Source organism: Orbilia oligospora (assembly GCF_000225545.1).
Source record: "Orbilia oligospora ATCC 24927 unplaced genomic scaffold scaffold00193, whole genome shotgun sequence".
Taxonomy (NCBI): Eukaryota; Fungi; Ascomycota; class Orbiliomycetes; order Orbiliales; family Orbiliaceae; genus Orbilia; species Orbilia oligospora.
Window position 1 is genome coordinate 119,826 of NW_011645750.1, and position 20,571 is coordinate 140,396.

At 45.3% G+C, this 20,571-nt stretch overlaps 5 protein-coding genes across 5 annotated transcripts; 3 read left to right on the top strand and 2 right to left on the bottom strand.

Moving 5' to 3' along the window:
• Positions 1-1,162: 1,162 nt before the first annotated feature.
• AOL_s00193g37 (uncharacterized protein) lies at positions 1,163-2,245 on the top strand (the record flags this gene model as incomplete). Its single annotated transcript, XM_011128648.1, has 2 exons — positions 1,163-1,490; positions 1,554-2,245. 2 exons carry the CDS (start codon positions 1,163-1,165, stop codon positions 2,243-2,245), a joined length of 1,020 nt encoding a protein of 339 aa, XP_011126950.1.
• A 2,474-nt stretch (positions 2,246-4,719) lies between these two features.
• AOL_s00193g38 (uncharacterized protein) lies at positions 4,720-5,189 on the bottom strand (the record flags this gene model as incomplete). Its single annotated transcript, XM_011128649.1, has 2 exons — positions 4,720-4,903; positions 4,969-5,189. The coding sequence occupies 2 exons, from the start codon at positions 5,187-5,189 to the stop codon at positions 4,720-4,722; spliced, it is 405 nt and encodes a 134-aa protein (XP_011126951.1).
• A 5,946-nt stretch (positions 5,190-11,135) lies between these two features.
• Positions 11,136-15,476, top strand: AOL_s00193g39 (uncharacterized protein; the record flags this gene model as incomplete). Its single annotated transcript, XM_011128650.1, has 8 exons — positions 11,136-12,587; positions 12,639-12,994; positions 13,056-13,241; positions 13,315-13,762; positions 13,815-14,249; positions 14,307-14,456; positions 14,512-14,892; positions 14,949-15,476. 8 exons carry the CDS (start codon positions 11,136-11,138, stop codon positions 15,474-15,476), a joined length of 3,936 nt encoding a protein of 1,311 aa, XP_011126952.1.
• Positions 15,477-16,606: 1,130 nt separating this feature from the next.
• AOL_s00193g40 (uncharacterized protein) lies at positions 16,607-17,632 on the top strand (the record flags this gene model as incomplete). The annotated part of the gene is made up of 1 exon (XM_011128651.1): positions 16,607-17,632. One exon carries the CDS (start codon positions 16,607-16,609, stop codon positions 17,630-17,632), a length of 1,026 nt encoding a protein of 341 aa, XP_011126953.1.
• A 260-nt stretch (positions 17,633-17,892) lies between these two features.
• On the bottom strand, positions 17,893-19,502 carry AOL_s00193g41 (uncharacterized protein; the record flags this gene model as incomplete). The annotated part of the gene is made up of 2 exons (XM_011128652.1): positions 17,893-17,976; positions 18,039-19,502. 2 exons carry the CDS (start codon positions 19,500-19,502, stop codon positions 17,893-17,895), a joined length of 1,548 nt encoding a protein of 515 aa, XP_011126954.1.
• Between the last annotated feature and the right edge of the window lie 1,069 nt (positions 19,503-20,571).

Here is a 20,571-nt window from a genome sequence, read left to right on the forward strand (position 1 = left end):
GCAATGTTCCCCCCGTTATTACAGGCGAGGACGGGCTGAGCGATATGTCTTCATCCCCTTCTCCGCGCACTCGCAAGGAGTGAATACATTCACAACTGTGGATAGGTCCGTTACGAAGAGGGTGGTGCAGAGCACCATGACCAAGATTCGCCCTGAAGCTGAAGACTCCTTTTTACGAATTCACTGCCCTGTCATCAACCTTTATCTAAACCCGTCGATTTGGGTTGACAAGCTGGTCGGGCTACTAATTCGTTTTCACCAAAAAGTTGTTTCTCCCACTACCATGACCACCCCCTCTCGGGATTGGTGATACCTAGATGCTTTCCCGTTTCTTATTACGGTGTCGCAGCCCACTCCCTTAGCCATTGCCCCGTCTTTCATTCTGACACAGGCATCGAGGCTTCGATACTATTAATATTATTACGAATCATCGAATGGATGTCGCACCAGGAGAATCCTATCATTCAGAAGCCGTATCTTATATTATCAATTCTCGAAAGCCAACTTGTCAATCGATTCGATACTCCCAAGCCCAATCGAACATTGCAGAGTTCGAAAAATCGATAATTCAACATTCATCTTGAAGATTCCACACCTAACCTGTACAAACCGGAACATAGGAGGGATCCCAGTCACTGCTAGATGCCACAGGATATCGAATAACTACCTAACTTGCAATTTATCGTCTGCTGCCGGTCCGTAGACGTCCACTCTTTCAAAGATCCAGCCGACACCTGCATTCTAGCAACCCACAGCTGCGTGTAGACACGCACACTTTCACCATCGCTATTACATTATATTGTTTACTATCCATACCAAGCACTTCAAGTCTTCAGCGAGGCCATCAATTCAATATATTCTCACTCTCTTTTGGCTCACGGCTTGACTGACCAAAAGATATTGAATGATACGCACATACCCTTTGACAAAGCATTGACTGTAGCGTCATCTGGTATAAACGCCACACTCAGCACAACATTAAGCAAGAATGACATTTACACTCCCCAATATACCGTCCTTCAGGCTCTCGTGGCGTCCGAACGAGATACCAACGCCACCAACGCCATATCAAGAGAACCACGGGTCACATTTGAGAAGGCCATCGGCGGGGTCAGTGACATCGAGACGTTCCAGCACGCCAGCAAGCCCCAAATCCCCAAACATGCCGCCACCTATGCCATCTATTGCAGAGGTTGCGGATTCGTCGACAGCTACGACTCAAGGGGCCAGTCATCAACCCCCTCAGCCTACAATCAACGACCCTCCCAGGCTTGAAGCGTACACATCCCGGCCGATAACAGCACAGGATATGCAACTCACCACCCCGCCTGCAAATTCAGTACCTAGCTCAGATATCAACGCTGCATCCAGTAACCCAGGAATGTCGTTCAAGGAATTTGCGAAGTCTTGGCTGATTAAGCCGGAATTGAAAACAAGAGTCGCAATTTTGTTAGTTTGGTCTGTGGTGTTTATTGTCGTCCTATCCATTTGTAAGTGAATGTCGGGAACCGATTCTTTGAAAACGTGAAGGCCACTAACATGAGCGATAATAGACCTTGGTCTCTTCATGGGGAACAAGTTAACTGCCCCTCCTTTGCAGATCGCCCTGATATTAATCACTCTCATGGCTGCATTTTTCTTCTTCCACTCACTTATCAGAGTATGCCTGGCCGTTGCCCGCCCGTTCTCTTATCCAGACGAGGAGCAACCACAGGCAGCTTATGTTAACCCAATGTTCGGAGGTATGACAGCGGGGCCGGGTCCATGGGGGTATGCACAGCCGGAAAGACCTATCCAAGTTTACGCCATGCCTGGCCAAGGCGGTGCATCCATAGACGACGATGGAGCACCAAAGGAGTTGCCTCCTCCTCCGCCTGCATATGGCACCTGGAGGCAAACCGTCAGAGTAAACCCTGCGCAGTTTTATTGGGTCCGGCGGAGCCAGGCAGAGGGTGTTTACTCGCAAGGAAATAATGAACCCCCATCAAATAGAACGTCGATTGGGAGCACAGGGACACGCCCGCCGTCCTATGCATCTGGGCACATGTCGCAACAGGGGTTCTCGATGAGCATGCGTCTGTCGCGGCCTCTCGCAGACCAACCTATTTTGATCCCCCAGCTCACAGTCACTTCGCCAATCCAGCTATCTTACTCGCCAGTCTCTCCAGATGTACAGTTGTCACAACCAGGAGACAACCCCCGATCAACGGCAACTCCACTCACGGCCCGTTTACCACTGCGCTAAGCTATCTTCATCCAGCTATTCCGCTGGCTTTCTTCTTGCCATCATGTCACGACCAAACGATACCCAAAAAGCTTTCTAACTGTATTTTTTTTCCTTCTCCCAGCGAATGGGGGGCCTAGATGAATATCTAACCATGCTTTCTCATTTTATCTTCATTTTTATACCACTACTCTGTAGATCGGAGTACAGTTAATATAATTAAGTAATTATATTAATACCTTTGAGTTCATTTCACCAATTTCTACAACAAAATACCGTTTCGATACCCAATTAGCATATTTCATCGTCGCTAGCCTGTTCCTTACCGATATTACGAGGATGTTTTCATTGGCGAGGAATTGTATTCTATGGATGGTCAAATTCTTGAGTGCTTTCAGAGCATTGATCCTTCACTATTTCCGTGTACCATATATCTCTCTTATTTTTCATTAGCTATGTTAGCGGAAGAGTTCATGGATTCCAATGAATATTTCTACGTTGCGCCTGTCATCGAATGTCTGAATGCGTGCTATACTCTAGTTGGAGCTCTGCTCTTTATGATATCTGACTTAAGTACTTTCAGGTTCACAGACGTCACGCCGTCGGCTTAAACCGGAGTAAAGTGTATTATTCGTGAGTATTCACAAAAAAATGAGTATTGTGATAACTAGTACGGGTGTTTCCGGACACATGCAAGTACCTACTGAATACTTCATTGAATTCTAAAACCTTTTCTTTCCTTTATTACTAGGATCATAATATATATTCCTAATTGATTGGTTTATAGGGAACGATTAAATAGGCAATACGCTGGTTTGGTAGGATTGTAAAGGATCCATGTGATCAGACCCTTAAAAAAACCCCCCCTTCGACTTTCATGACATGACGTCATAGAATGTTAGAAATTGAATGCAGAAACCCGATATGATTTTTCTCGTTCCCCCTTGAGCCTTCAATTGGAGTAGATAAAGCTTAGCATGCCTACCACACGTGCAGGATCGTAACCCACGCTAAGGTCGGAAAGGGTCAATTCGGAGCTATATTGGGTTTTAGTGGTCTGGGGTTTTTTGATGAATACAGATTTCTCGTTTTCCCGTTCAATATCCAGTCTAGATAGAATATAATTCTCGAAAGAGGTGACCCCCCAACGATGCAATGGTGGGGCAGTGGCTCCCTTCAAGTTTGAACCCTGCATTCAATAGATATAAAGCTAAATGACCGCGCTCCATAGTAAGACGGATGGTAATGCGTTATAATTATCCAACAAGATAATTCAAAAAGGCAGTTCCACGTATTGGGAAGGCTGCGCACCCGCATCTTGGGAAACATCAATATAAGGAATGCTTAGTATACATGTGACTCCCTAAGCTAGAGTGTGGGTATTTTATAAAGAGAGATATCAATGATATCGAGAGTGGTTGGAAAGGATCATTTGATTCCGCAATCTCGCATTCTTGCAAAAATTGGTGCCGCATGCAGATATCTCGAGATCGGGATAAACGCAGTAATGCGATTTTTTTTGTTGTTGCATTTTCGACATTAAACGGTGGAAAGTGGAGGTCAAGATGGACATTCCTGCTAAATTTGCATTACGAAAGGGAGTAGATTATGTGGGTTATGTTATAAACCGGGATAGTTTTGCTCGGGCGATTTTTGAATTCCAATTTTCTGACAGCCTGACCCTCGAGTATCTTCCACGAAAAGTTCAATTGATGTATATCAGAAGAGGAAAATGAGAAACGTTGTAGATATACACAGGGTAAAGGTAGTTCTTCCATGAATTACTAATGCCAGATATGTGCCGGTGTTAGATAGAGAGGGTGGGAAGCGACGTAGGAATGGGTAGAGGAGATGGATACATGATAAACTTGAGTTTTTTTTTACCAGGAATCAGGAAAGAAAAGTGGCTAAAAATTTTGGTAGATAGTAGGTATACGGAATGAGAGCTCTCGGTGGGTTGCCTCAAGGGGTGTGTGTTATACAGCGGATATCGGGGGATCAGTTTGTTCGGGATGAAAAAGCAGCAAAGTCAGGCAAAGTGAGCAGGACCAAATGAAACATAAAAGAATTGAAAGTCAAATGATATACCAAAAAACCGGCTAAACTCCTGACTATGGCAGCCAAAAATAAAATAAAATAAAATAAGGAAAGCCTTCAAATTAGTCGTAACTTCGTGAATGGAGTTCCTATGGCGATAAATTGACATGGACCTCCATCAGTTGCTGGGGCGAGGATGGGGTTTGATGGTCGTCTAATAGAGGGATATGTCTAATTTTGTAAAGGAGAGAGGCGGTAGGCGAGGGGCGTAATAATAATAATACAAGTAGAATCAAGGAAACGACCATGTCCGGTCGAAAAGGTTCAAATGACGCCTGTAAACCAAGAAAGATGTATTTTGCGTTGTAACTCCGTTTTAATGATTAAGGTAGTGGTTCGGTGAGGATGGCATCCACAGAGAAGTCGTGATAATTTGTGGCAAGAATAAAGAGGCTGCCTTATTTGCCCCTGTTACTCGATGATTTCAGGCCACCAGAACCCGTTATCTTGCTAGTTTGCATCAGGTGGCCAATATAGTCCTGGAGGAACTTGTTTTCTCCTTCTAGTTTGTCGTGCTCTTCCCGGACTTTGTCGACACGGTCCAAGAGAGCGAGGAGAGATTCTTGTAAAAGTTTAGCTTGCCTAGTGTGAGGAATAGTATGTTAGTTGTGTGGAGGGGTCATGCGACGAGCATATGATGGGCCTACTTTTCTAGCCTTTCTTTCGCCTCCGAGGCAAATCTTTCCATCTCTTCACTATTCCTCCTCGGACTCATTGTCCTGGCATCTACTTCCTCGTCTTCTAAGTCCAAGACGTTGACATCGTCGCCTGTATGAACAGGCGAGGTAAGGGAATCAGGGGATCGTTCAGCTGCGTCCATTCCAGAACCCGGCACCGCTGAAATCCCACGTAGAGAAAACCTATGCATAAAGAAAAATTCTGGAGGAGGGTAGTCTTATTGAACGAGAGGGATAACGTGGTCGTCGAATACCGGACGCTCCTTCAGAGTCGGGTATTCTTTGCGTTTTTTTTGTTTCTAGGTTCTATCCGCTAATTAGAGAGGATATGACGAGGTGTGATGAGACCAGGCGTGTGTTGCGAATGTGGTGTAATTTTCTTATAAACCAGAAAAAGTGGTCGGAGAAGATAGAAGTCAAATGTGACGGCGAACGATATGAACTGGACGGCGTTGATATATAAATAAGATCGGATGAAATGGTTGGATGGTGACAAAATTTGATTATAGAGCGGTGTCTTGCTGATGAATAATGTTTCTCCACGTTCGTTCCAAATGACTGACGACGTTACTTTCGGTTGGATGCTTGTTTTTTCCCTCTTAGCTATTATAGCGACATTGCGGTCCCGAGTTTCTTCGAGTTAGGCTAGCTGGGTTCGAGAGCAAGACAGCAGCGATAGAAGAAGAAATGTCGGATTTGATCTGGGATTTCCTTCCCTTCCTTCCTTTCGGAGTATTGTCGAAGTAAAATGTGTGGAAACCAGGAGTGAGGCGCAGGTAGTTGTTATAGTGGTGTTTTTTTTTTAGTCAAGACAGCAAAGAGAGTAAGTACACAATAGCCAGGGAAAAGGTTAAAATGGGAGAGGGTGGGTTTAAATTGTTATTCCCTTAAGCAAAGGGAAAAAAAAAGGACAGCCCAGTTGTATGTGTATGCAAGTCCAAATATAGTGCCTAAACCACACCTGGAAGATGGTAAAGTAACGTAAAGTAAAGTAGTTAAGCAATATTGTCGTTAATAAAGAGCAAAAACAGACTTTACTTTGTCATATACTCTCCGTACTCTAAAGTGTGGATGCAGTGCGTCGTTGTGCAAGGCAAGAGTGAGTGCTGCAAAGTATGCAGCACAGTCAGTCAGCGAGTATAGATGGGATGGGATGGTAAAGGGGAAATGGAAAGTGGAAAAAATGAAAAAATGAAAAATGAAAAATACTAAAAAATAAAAAATAATAAAAATAATGAAAAATAAAAAAAAAATATTTACTCCACTCCTCCGGGTCGTCTCTTGGTTTTAGCTGGCAAAGGAGGTTTCTGAGATGGCCACGGGCTGGCAATTGATTGACTGACTTAGAGTTGGGTGACGACTTGGAAATATTTTGACCGCACCCGCCAGCATTCTCAAAGGCCGGAGAGGCGCACTAAAACAACATCCTCAACCCAACTAAAACCTATTTTTCTTTTCTGATCATTGGCAGGTTTCTTTTTTCTTTTTCTTTTTCTCTTCTTTCTTTCCAGACCATTACTTCACTGTTGGTCCATTTTAAGAGCCCGCCTGCTCACAAGACCCCACCCCTCACAGCCATTACCCAGTCAGCGAAGGACCCCAACATGCCCCCAAAAAGCCCGTTTCTTACTTACCGGATTTGGTTTCGAGAAGCCTGAATGATGCGCCAATCTTCGGTCAATCAGTTCAATTCAATCTCGCTGACGGAATCATCGTTCGATACTTGTGCTACAGGTCAGGTATGTATGTACATGTACATGTATATGTACGCTGGGGAGGGCCGAAAGACTACTACAATGGCTGTTCCTTCTATTCATCATCCTCCTCCTGCTTTAGCCCACAAGAAGGATCTTCGCTCTTGTCCCTTTGATCGATTTCTGTTTTGGGGGACGATCTATGCAACTAGATACTGAAGATGAAGCATGTTTGTTCGTTCTTCTCGCACTAGGGGCTTCCAACGTTTCGAGTTGTCATATCGGATGTCGATAGCCTGTTTCTTTTCTCGCGCCCCTCATGGCTTTCTCGTTTCCATTTCCATCTCCGCATCTCCCCGATTCATACATGCTATGTAGAGACAGGCTGTATACATTTTCTTGCAAAAATCATCAAAAGCCTCCAAGTAATGAAGCTAGTTGGAAAGTTTCCATCTTGCCGGGCTACCAAAATCATGGTCCTGCACCAAGGGGTCACGAGGCTCGACCAAGTAGCCCGATGTTAGGCGTTCTGAACAGGATGTCCCCGGAAGGATATAACACTTCGACTTATGCATTGGAAAACGTTTTTTTTTTTTTCCTTCCCTTACTCACCCGAGTCTCATGCCCAGACAATGATGATTTCATAGCTCTTCAAATTAACGAATCGGACCGCGTCCTTCGCACGACATGCAGCTGGTGGTCAAACTCATGCAGGTTTGTCCACCCGAATCCCGGCGCTCACAATCTGGCATTCCCTCTGCCAGCATTCCTGTGTGGGTGGCAGTGACAATCAACTCGGAGCCGGAAACCAACCCGTTCTTGAAGATGATGGTTTCCCGATAAATGGCGACAACGGCGACAGCTCCCTAATTCTGGGTTGGCCCCCCAAGGTCTAAGAAGGGGAAGGCAGGATATTGTCACACATCTTTCGAGATATTCCCAAATTTGAAAGGCTCTATTAAATAAGGGTCCCGTTTTGGGCACGACAGTCAACTTGGTGAAGGCTTGAAAAGGATCTACGTCCAACCCGGCCGGTTGATCGCTGATGGCTTTGAAGGAGCGATGATATATTAGAAGAAAGCTCCACTCCGTTGCTCGTTATGCTCATACGGAGTACACTGTCCATCAAATGAGGATCCTTTCCCCCCCCCCCCAGTAGGACTCAGATGTATCAATATTGTGACCCTTGGGTGATGAATCCATATGCCAGGGGTTTGGTTATGCATTTGAAGTTTGGGTGGTTGACGCCACAGATATATACTTAAGTACTTAGTACTAACGGTAAGTACCTGGTTACTAAGTATCGGTGCCCATAAATATTGGGTTTTCGCATCATCCTTAACCTAAGGATTCGATGACCGTCTGTCGGCATCCACACGTGGAAAATCCAAATGATAGGAAACTTGGTACACTTACGAAATTTCTAGGGGAGTACACGTATGTACTTATATAACCGAAAGAGGTCATTGGAAGGGGTTTTTTTTTAAAAAAGAAAGTATCGGTACATGCAGGGGAAGATATGTTAACATAAGTACTTAGGTACTTACCTAGCTACCTACCTAAGTATTCACCTAAAGCACCTGACTTACATTTGATTCATCGGCTGATAGCAGAAGATTGCGACTCGAAGCTCCGTAAATCAATAGGCGACATACCAGCATCGGCTAATTTCAAGTTATGGTCTCGACGTCTCACCGTCAAACTCAAAAGGGAGCTCGGAGTATGTATATTGTATTATGTGGTAGGCTATGAAGCGTCACTCTTAAGCTTGGTCAGCGGGTACAGTGCCTTGTCTAAATCCAACAACCTGATTAACCATCCGGGTTTCTCTCCGTCTCGATCAACCGATTGTCTCCAATGTTCCCTCGCGATTCTAAGTGCGCCGGCGACGTTCATATATTAAAGACAGACGTATCATCGGGCGATGCGACGCATTCACGCCTTACCTAGCAGAACTTTGAAAAAAAAAAAAAAAAACGAAAGATCGGAAGAATAAAAATATAAAACCAAGTATGTATTTTTTTAATTTTTTTTAATTTTTTTATTGTTTTTTTATTTATTTACTTTTATTCTTTTTTTTTTAAGGCGAGTGTATAAACGTCGCCTACGTCATCCATAGCCCTCGTATGTTGTCGCCCCGGGACAGCAAATAGGGGCCGTGGAACATTCTTAAGCAAAGATGCGGCTGGTAGTTGCTTGACCGGTACGGTGGTGTGTTGAGTGACACAACAGCAAGCTGCTGCACCCAGCTTGTCCCTGAAAATGCGGCGCCATGACGTCAGGTAACTGTAGCGAGGTTCATCGGGCGCAAAATTGATCATTCGGGGGTGTTGCAGCCCCGAGATTCTGACACGCCATCAAGCAAGACGGAATTCTCTAGGATTAGGAGCTGCTTGCCTAGTACCTAAGTAGATATACCCAAATGACTAGCCAGCGGTGGCGAACTCCAAACAGCTAGCTGCTGAGCCACCAAATATCCGTCCGTGTGTCGGCTTGGAAAATTATTAGATACCGTTTGCCGTGTTGAGCATATCAACTTCAAGGAGGGCAAGAGTCGAGCATTCAACAGAGCTCTCCACCTCCACTTCTCAGCGGGAATGCCTTTACTTTACTTGACCTTGTTTTCTTTTGCTGAACGATGATCTCGAGATCTCTCCATGTATACTTGAGGCTGCATTGTCGCAATTTGAAATTTCCCAGTGACCCCGCTTTGATATCCGCCTGTCAGCTGTCGTAATGCTCGGGCGATTATAAAACCTTAGGTATATGATCTTATCTCCTTAAGCATAATTTTTAGAGCGATGGATGTGGGTCTTGTTTTCCTAGGTTTTGGATCCCCTCATGCAGGGTTCACATGCATGGTAGCAAGTCGGTACCTAGACTAGGCGTTTCTTCCTTCTTGGTAGCAACCGATTGAAGCCAGATAGCACCAAAAAATTGTGTGTGTGACGTTGAGGTTTTCTAATGTTAGGCAGACGTTTAAATTCCAATGATATGCTGGATCGGAGGGAGATAAAAAGTATAACTATTTACCCAAGTACACAAGTACATACATGTATAGTATCCATGGACGTGGTACATACCTCCTTGGTATCCAAGTGTGTTATAGGTGTACGGAGTACAGGGTGTTATATTTTCCTCTCCGGTGAGACCAACAGGTTTATAAAATTTGCGTGTTTGTATGGTCACCGGGAGATAAATACTGAAGTATTTATATGACTTTGGAAAGGGCGCTAGACGAAGATATCGGATTGGGACTAGGTGTAGGGGGTATGATTGGGTGGCATTACCGTTGATGCATTTCCGGTTGACTATTTTGGTCAAAAGGTCCTTGTATATTGTATACCATAGTCCTAAGGATATTCGAACAGCAGAAGTCTGTACGTTAGTGATGTTAATTCATCAAGGAAACTAAACACTGACCGACTTGATGGCAATACCAAGTACGTTCCTAGCATATCTATCAAGATTGATCATATAGATTTGCGGGTTTAGAAACAGACGTCTAGACGTTCCAATGTTCGCAGGTATTTTGAATTCATGAGCTTTTTTCGTGAAATGGGTTGTTGTTGTCGTTGTCGTTGTCGTTGTTGTTGTTCATTATTTGAGGGCTGAACTCATGACTCTTGGTCAGCCTCGTAGCTAACCTCTTGATTAGGTTATGATGATGATTTGTATTATATCGATTGCTCTGCAGCTCTGCATACCATACAAGTACTAGGTAAGTAAGTACTTAGGTACAATGGTTATATTGGTAGTAGCATACATGTAAATGCACTACCTAAGCTAAGTAGGTTCCTACTTGAGTACTTAGTACCTAGGTATATACTTATATAGTAATATTGCATTACTGGGTGAGTAATTAACGATAGCCGTCCGCGTCCCAGCGTGATTTTTTTATAGGTACGAGGTATGTGCTTTGCTTACTCAGTCCTCACACTGGGTTTAATTCACAGCGTGATGCATGATGGTAACCATCTAAGCTAAGCTAACGAAGGCTTTTTCGTGGGCGAGTTGGCTTGTGCTTCCAATTTGGCAGCTGAACAACAAACAACATTCCTTTCTGGACTGGCTTGCTGGCTTCCCCGACACCACATGCACAGCCGACTTCTGCGGCCAAACCTGAATATTGACGTTTGCTATTAGCTCTACCAGACTACCTGTCTGCCATTCTGTCGACGCTTACAAGCACGTATTCTTACCGTCTGAATCCTTCGGTTTTTTGAGTTCCTACCCTTTCTGCTACGGGCCAGCTCATTTAGCGATGTAAGATTCCCCATATGAACCGATCATTGATATCATCATCCCGTCATGAAGTCAACCCCGTGTTTTTTTGCTCTCTTGATATGACCAAATTACTGACCAGCGACGACAACCTCTTCTCCAGATCCGAACGCTCCTTACTGTCCACCATCAGCCTGCCATAAGGCGATCTCGGTCACCATGGCGCAGCGATGGTCGACCCAAGATGCTGCGGGGTACTATGCCCAACCCGAAAATGCCGCTTATTACCCCCAAAACCGGCAGAACAGCCATGCCTCCATCGTGAGTGCTCGTCGTGTGGCCGGCCACCAGGCCACCCCCGAACACGTTTATAGCCATGCTCTGCGGATTGGCTTCCTTAATTATCTCCTCCAGCCGCGCAAGCGAGTGGCTGTCACCCAACCGGCCCCCAAACCTGCCTCCGCCTACTCTAGTTCCGCGGGTGCCCTTCTGGCGGAATTTTCGAGTGGATCTAAGTCTGCAAAATTACCAAAAGTTGATTTCGTCACCGTCTTCCAGCGAAGGCTAGAAGGGACAATCATTGGTAGGGAGCCAGGGAAAGAATATAAGGATCCACTAGTCAAGCGTACTTTTGCAGTGTTCCTAAATCAACTTATCGACCCAGAGAGAAGGAAGGTCTTGCACAAAAGTCGAAGAGCAGAGGATATGATTTTGCTCTTCATCTCTCGGGCTACGAATGAACTTCAGCTAGCTGTACACTCTGGCGGGCTGGTAGGCGTAACAAAGGAAAATGTCGGCCTACTGGTCGATCGCCATGTCGCACTGTTCATTCGGTTGATAGTATTGTGTTTAAAGGATAATGGATGGGCATCTGGGCACTCCGAACTCGTAAATAAATTATCAACTCTCGAGTCGGGGATGCTCGCGCATGACAAGAACTTAGTGGACGCGCAAAACACAGCCCAGCCGCCAGCCCAGATTACCGAAGAAGTACCGTTATCATACGATGTTCGAGAAATGCCCTACGTACAGACTGTCGCAAGAATATTTCGCATTTCATTGACCCAGGCCCAAAATGACATCAATAGGAACCGCCAGGCTTGGAGTGATACCATTGCTATGAAAGAGCTCAAACTTTATGGAGCTAGGATTCACGCCGGTGCTAAAGCTACGCTGACAGCCGATGACTTCGATACAGACGAAGGCTACGAAGCCTGGAAAGCTGGGGAGCTGGAGTATATTCCTCTGATGCAAGAGGCTATGGTAACGGCCAACCCCGGCCTTGCTAGCATTGACATCAACGGAGACCAGGTGAATGGATTTCAATCACATACAGATGGCGCAGAAGGGATATTCACTTTTATTCCACCGAATCCAAAGGAGTATTTCCGCGTTCTCCTGAAGATGTGCTTTGATAACCATGCCGGGCCTGCCGCGGAGGGCGAGAGCGACGAACTTTTACCCCCAGTGTTGTCCTTCGAAGAGCTTTCACTGATAGATGCCTGCTCTGTTCGTTGGCGAATACCTGCCTTCACTAAAAGCATTATGGTTCTTGGACTCGTTCGAGAAATGTATGCGGAATCAAGGGCGGATCTTGACACAGTAGATAAAGCCTTTGAATACATCAAGGGGGCTGTTGTCACCCCTTGGGAACAATGGACTATTCCGGATGTAGGTTTCCCCTAGGCGAAGGTTGATAACGCTTGTTAACGATTACCCCAGCAAATACTTCAACGGAAAAACCTATCCTCCTTCTACGATAACATCCTGAGGGAGCTCTACCATGCCGTTATGCAATGTTTCGATCTCAAACCGCCTTCTCTCGACGAATACATGTACATATTGACGAACCATCTCTACCCGAACCCGCTCTTCTCGGCAGGGAAAGATTTAGATACTTTCATCGGTTCTGTGAAGGATGGTCTCAAAGTTCGTGCAGAAGAAGTATACTCAGGATTCACAAAGGATATCCCCGAGAACAGGGAAGAATGGGATATGTACCATATCGTCGAGCTTGGGAAGAAGATTATTGGCTTGATAAAACGGCTTTCGAAGAAGTTCCCCGAGCCAATCCTTGGGTAGTAATACGCCTAGTAGTCTAAGTGGTGTTTGATTACTGATTGCCAATCCATTATTTAGGAAAGTCAAAATCGATTTCCTTACGATTGAAGGTATATTCCCGGCGTTTGCGGAGGACGCAGAGAACATTATCAAAGGGATATTCCGTTCGTCAGAAGAAAAAGGAGAAGAGCTCGATATCCAGGATGCTTTTGACATGTACCAAGGCCTAATTGAAGTCAGGGATATTTATGACCAAGTTATCAAGTTAGTGACATTTTAATCCACCTATCAAAGGGGGTGGGGGGTAATAATCTTACTAACCTGTCTAACGTTTTAGGAATCCGTTTCCATTCGACATCGAACAGATGATCCAGGATTTTGTGTGGAGGTGGCTAAGTAACATAGACGTTAAAATCCTTGAGTGGGTCGACAATGCATTGAAAGGGGAGGAATTTAAGGTCAAATCGGAGAATGGAACGATGGCAAATGATCGACACTCGGTATCAGTTGAAGATGTGTTCCGGTCTTTTATACAGAATATTAAAGCGCTCAAGGATTTGAACTGGGCTGACGAATACCAAGAGGCTAAGTTCTTCACCGCGCTATCTAAGTCAATAGGCACAGGGTTGATGCACTATTGCGAGAGAGTCGAGAGTTTGTTCACCCAAGAAATGGACCGTGTAACGCCAGAGCAAGAGGCAGCTCGAAATAAAACCCAAAAGGAAAAGTTACTTGCTTATTTCAATAGTAAGGAGAAAGTTGAACCATTCAACTTCTTGCCCGAGGTAAGATACACCACCAATATCTTGAAGTATCTAGACTAATGCTGCCATCTAGACCTGTGTGAAATTCAATAACGTCGAATACGCAATTCTCCAGCTTGATTTGGTTGAAAAATCAATAAACATTGACCGGTGTGCTGCAATTATTGCTAAAAACACCCCCGTTTATCAACCGAAGAAACAATCGTCCAATAAGTACCTCTTTACAATCAAGATAGTCGAAGCCGAGGATCTCAAGGCGTGTGATATCAACGGATTGAGTGATCCGTATGTTGTCCTGGGAGACGAGTACCACAAACGATTGGCGAAAACGAGAGTTATGTACTCCACCCTCAACCCCCGGTTCGATGAAACCGTCGAAATCACTACGGGGGGACCGGTACTGCTTACTGCAACTATTTGGGATCACGACACTGTCGGGGAACATGATTATGTTGGGAGGGCACCAATCAAGCTTGACCCTTCATATTTTGGAGATTATGAGCCAAGGGTAACTCTCACACCGACGCGTGTAAATTGGGTTTTGCAGCTAATGCCTTATGCCTAGGAATACTGGCTGGACCTTGATACACAAGGGCGGCTCTTGCTCAAGATTAGCATGGAAGGGGAACGGGATGACATCCAATTTTACTTTGGCCGAACTTTCAGAACGCTTAAGCGCACTGAGCGCGAGATGGCTCGGCAAATTACGGATAAGGTAAATATATAATCCACGGCGTCTAAAATATGCCATCATTACTGATGCTTCGCAGTGCGCGCCGTTCATTAAACACTGCTTATCGAAGCAAGCCCTCAAATCTATCTTAAACCCGGGTATCTCTATAGCTTCGGTGTCGAATTATTTTAGTCGAACAGGATTCGGATCAAATCGCCCACAGTCCGTTATCAAAGCAGGACCAACCGACGACGATGTTGCTAATGCCCTGACCCCATTGTTCACATATTTTAACGAAAACTTTGAAATTTTGGACAAGACTCTGACCCACGAAGCCTTAATTAATGTGATGGCCAAGCTTTGGAAAGAGGTTCTTGCTACAATCGAGGCTCTAATGGTGCCACCGTTGTCCGACAAACCGTCGAACCAAAAGCCACTCTCTAACCAGGAGCTTGATGTTGTTTTCAAATGGTTGAAGGTATGCGACTGTCCTGTTCATCGAAAAAGCGTGAAGAATGCTAAGAATTTCTTTAGTTTTTATTTGAATTTTTCAATGCCCCAGATGAACAAGGCCAATCTACCGGTGTTCCTGTTGACGTCCTAAAATCGCCGAAGTACCACGACCTACAGTCTCTTGGTTTTTTCTACTTCGACTCTTCAGAGAATCTAATACGTACTTCCGAACGTATTGCTGCGCAAAATGCCGCAAGGGCAGCAGAGAAACAGAAAAGCTTAAACTTAGGGCCCCCGGGGTCTGGCGCTCTTCTTTTAGGGGTTCCGATGGCCAAACGGTCGAAGTCTGTGCTGATGAATCGAAATTTGGGAACGATGCGGAAGGCGAAGGAAGAGAAGAGGAAGGAGGCGCAGGCGGAAGCCAGTGACGACATGATTTTGAGAATACTACGGATGAGGGCCGATGCTGCAGGGTACTTGCGGGCTAGATCTCAGCAAAAGGAGAGGATCGCGGCGCAAAGGGCAGCAGAAGCCATAGTAGCCCAGAGTATCAATGCTGGCGCCGGGAGGATGACCGCTAGCGGGATGGGTGGCCTTGGGAGGAGATAGAATGGGAACAGGGTGCCATTTTCTGCTATTCTCCTTGATAACGATTTCGGGGTTTGGTTCTTCCGTTCTTGTCCCATCACAGGATAGGTCTTACGCGGCATACATATCCCCACAATCCTTTGCTCTTCTCATCTTCTTTCTTATTATTTCATTTTTTTTTCCATTTTCCTTTGGATCTGAGACATTGATGAACATTGCTCTAGAACGGCCTGGCTCTGAGGAATGAAAGGACACTTGAGGTACTTGCTGGTGGCGTTTTGGGAGGGGCTATGGGAGCTTTTTTTGGCCGTCGGGGTTCGTATTTTTTTTAAAGCCTTTTCTGATGAAAACTAAGTGCATGTGTTCGCGCTCGTTTGGCTTTGCATTATGCATAATTGTACCACGGTCATGATTAGCCTGTTCATGTAATTTTTACTTTTATTCTTTTTTTTTAGGTATTTCCCCTCACACCCCTTCTTTCGCTTTTTATACTGCTGGTGATAAGTAAACTAGGCCCCGCCTTTCACAATCAATACTAAGGTTTGAACTCAGGCACACGCGGTATATTTATAGGGATTCCTTTTAATGCTTACGGTCTAGAACCGTGCGTATACCCATAGTCCTGTTGAGTGAGTCTTGTGTTGGCAGTTTAAAATTGCTGCGCTTTAACAGATCATGATATCATGATATCACCTTTTGTGCTTAATCGGTCCCGCAATAACCATTTTTGCACAAAATGTCTTTATTTTTGGTTTAATCGAATGCCCGGATGCCACCGCACATTTCTAGACACATCCCACAAGCTCCGCAGATGGTGCCTAAGGCAGCCCGCATACATTCTGGCTTCGAAATTTATCACGTGACATACAGACATTCAGCCCTTGTTGGATATTAGGGACGACCCTGTGTTGCTAGGCTCCGTCGCTTAATTTTTTTTGCTGCATCACCAAGATTCCGATTTCAAACCTCAACCTCAACATCCAATCCCAGCTTCAAACCCCGTCACTCGTTAATATTATAAAAGGCACCGCTTAGGCCGCAAAGCCTTTACCAAATCAACAGTCGCATCTCCTACCGCTAGTGCCACTTTGTCGAACTAGGCTAATTTCTATATCGTCTGCGGATATTCTTGAAGCCGCTGAGGAAGGGCAATGGCTGAAGCCGCCTCGACATCGTATGAAAAATCGCACAAAAAGCACAAGATAAAAGACGCCGAACGAACAGATAAATCCGAGCGAACGAATAAAAAGCGTAAACTAGGAGACTTATCCGAAGCTCCTTCAGTAGAAAAGTCCGCCCCCCGAAGCAGCAATATAGACCCTCCAATGCCGTCCTTACAACAAACCGTGGATCATTCTTCACGAACCCTCAAATCTGCGGAAATATCTTCCCCATATGCCCTTACCACCGCTTCCCGCTATCTCTCCATCTCACCAGCTTATTCCGCAACGCCACAGACTGGTATCCAACGCGATCACCTTGACCCCCTTGTATTTAAATACGACAGCACTCTTGATGGCGTCATTCTCCTTCACCAAAACCTACGATTCCAGTCGCCCGCTGCAAAAATATTAGGAGAATCACCGTTTGCTTTCGTATGGTGTCTTGTGGAATTCGTGCTGTGGAAGCCAACAGTGGGTATGGTGCTTGAAGGGTACGTGAACAATGTGTCGCCTAGTCACCTAGGGATGTTGTATGGGAATGTTTTCAGCGTTTCAGTGACGCAGGCAGGGATTCCGCAAGATTGGAAGTTTGTAGCGGCAAAGGAAGACGATGCCAGTTTGGTTATTGAGGCAGAGAATGATCCTTATTCAAATGTCGGAAGAGGGAGGAGGGAGAAGCAGAAGCCGGTTGGTGGGACGGATCCGATCGAGGGTTTGACGAAAGCTATGGGAAGGTGGTTTGATTCGGAAGGGAATGAGGTAGAAGGGCTTCGGAAATTTGTAGTCACGGCTGTAAAGGCCGAAGGGGGTATGCTGTCGTTGGAAGGGAGCTTCAGAGACGAGGATGTACCGGAAATCATTGAGAGCGAGCCTGAGCATGCGGCAACCACAGAGGCCCCGAAAAGACGGATCACACAACTCTACGGCAAGGATTCAGATGACGAGGAGTCGAGAAGGCGGCGAAAGGAGAAAAAAGAGAAGAAAAAGCGGAAACGAGAAGGGAAAACCGAATGATCTCGTATGATACATCTACTATATTCAATTATACTTGTGTGCAGGACGGGTGGACCTTTACAAGAATCTTTCCTATTTTTTCTCTTGTATTATATACTAAAGCATGTTTTATAGATTTCAGAGCGAATTTCCCCTCCCAAGATACCAAAGAACCCGGTTTTATTCCACAAAGAAAAGAGAAAAAGAAAGAAAGAAAAACAACCTTAAGCTGCGTAATAATTGACTAATAGTTAGCTGCGACAGTCGCTACCAATTCGCGCTCACTCCTGGGCTTCATCCGGCTGAACGATCAATGCGGGCCCTTTGATGGTTTTACCACTCAAGAACTCCAGACCCTCCCCGCCCTTAAATTAATTTGTGTTAGCGTCTAAATGGCAGCTTAAGGAAGTAAATAATGTCAACTTACATAGCTCAATAGTGGAGAGACTTCAATTCCATCTTTGTCTGCATCCTCACTTAAGACCTGTGCACCGGCGGCTTGGACCCACTTCTTTCCTTGGGTCATAATATCCCTCCTGCTAGTATCCGGGTCATCCTCGCCGGCACCCCTTGCGTTTTTTAGTGGTGAGAACTCATCCTCTCTAGCTACCTCCAAACATGCAAACTTATCTAGAGCCAGCAATGGGAAAACGTCAAACACGAATTGTTCGAGCTTGATCCCGTTTGGCTTCTCAGGCTTAACCTGCTCCCCGGTTTCAGTATCTAAGTAGGGGATCTTTTTTCGTGCTATGTGATGTGGGAGGTTATTGGACCACTCTGGAATCGTATTGAGGAACTCAGTGGAGTAGTAGTGGTTCACAATATTTGCGGCTCGGAACTTGAGCAGCTCTTTATTCTCAGGGTCCAACTCTTCGGTCATCTCTGTATCGATTTCGGAGTATTCGACAACGTCAGGCTTCCCATTCTTCAGGAGGATAAGTCCGACTGACTCCTTCGCATTACGTTTCCTGACAACTTTGGTGGCGATCGAAACGCCCTTGAGGGCACTGAAGCCGATAAACACTGGGTCGGCGACCTTGACAAGGCAGTTGTCAACGCAGTACGCATGTACGTGCTCGATACCCCGGGTCTCGAGGTCCTTAAGGATACCAGATTTATCCAGCGCGGCGTATATACCTCCGTTGCCATCGGGTGCAACTGCAACCTTCGACCTAGACTCCAAAATGATCTTCCCATCATTGGAAATACAAGGTAGCACGCCTTGTTCGAAGAATACGACCTGATTCTTCTCCAATCCGAAGTAATCGTTTTTTACAAAGTATTCTTCTGTTGGTTTCCTTGTAGGCCCGGAAGTCATGATGTACCATGGAATCTGTGCGATTTTGACACCTTTCTTCACGCCTTTGTATTTGTCTGCTAGGCTTTGAATTTTCGATATTCTCTCGGCTTGGATTTGAAAAAGGCTCTTCCTCGATGGGAGGCCGATGTCATAGCAGCCCTTAGGATCGCTGGAGCCTAATCGGGTCCCTTGTCCTCCAGCCATCAAGATCACGCCCACTCTATTGCTGGCAATCAATTCGAGGCCTTCATTGTACCACTTGCCTAGATCATCCTTAGAAGAATCCAATGTCGAAGCACGAGCTTGGGTGGGTAGAGGCTCGAAGTCAGGTTTTACATCGTCATTGGAAGTTTTGGCGGGGTTTAGGGCCTTTTCGGCGAGTTCGGAGGTGCGTGCTGGGTTTATGTCGGACAATTGATTAAAAAATGCAAGTTTGTCGGAATTGGAGAGAGAGTCGTAGAAGTTGAAGACATGGGGTTGACCGGCAGCAGAGTATTTGCCTTTAAGATCAGAGACTGCCTCATCGGAAGGCGGAACGGTGGAGTCTTTGAGGTGAAGAGCTTTGAGAGTTGAGTCGATGATTCCTGCCATTGTGTGAAGCGGGGGGCTGGCAAAGAAATGGGAAGTATAGGAGGAAGAGAGGAGGAAGGTGGTAATATGTAGATCTGGATTGGAATCTGAAGCTCAATGGCAACGTTAGCTGTGAATTGCAGCTTCGATCAATTGAAGCCTGGATTCTAAGTAAGCAGGTACCTATCTAGTGTATGTAATGTAATGTAGCTCAGCTAGAGGAGTGAAACTAGAGAGTGTAAAGGGATTTCTTCGAATCCAGACTCTTTTGCGGGGTTCTCAGGGTTGCTTATGTACCTACGTGCCAGCTACCTAGGTACTTACATACGCCCAGGCAACAATAGAAGTGCTTGCTTTGTAGGTATTACTCAAGCTCCTTACTTGATTACTTAATTATTGGCTAGCGGCGGAGGCGTGTGCCTGCCGCCAAAAGGGATTGGTCTCCTTGTGCTATTTATATTTGCCCTCTCAGCTGGCATTGCCGAACATTCCTGGCGACAACTTGGAAATGCATCATAAGCAAGTACTTACTTTGTCTATGGATATTAGGTACATGTACTTGCAAATGTTGGGTTGAAAAGAGGGGGTTTTCGATGATGCATTCGGTTCTTGATCGCCCTCATGCTTCAAAGCGGCAGTTCTAGACGCTGCACTGTGGCCTCTCCTTTTTTAAATTTACTTTTTTCTTCTTCCCGGAAGTATATCAATGATGTTACGTAGCTGGTTAATTTGCACAAGATATTGATGCATGGTACATAAGTACATATAAATGTACATGAACTGGCTACACAAATCGGAATTGATCAAGCTGGAGAACTTTTTCGATTGATCGCATTGCAACGCTGTCTTTTAGAATCGTGGATGTTGCCTCTTTCCTTTGCCCTCACTCTTTTTTGCTCATGATCACTCTCGACTTACATGTTGGAAGGATAGAGTAATGATGAAAATGATGGTGGTGATGATGATGATGATGATGATTTAAAGTTTAATCAACAACCAAAAATCCTGAAATTCAAAGTAAGGAAATGTAGAAAGAACGCATAAAGCTCCTGTATATAGTCTCAGGCTCAAGGCTATACTAAAAGGAAGG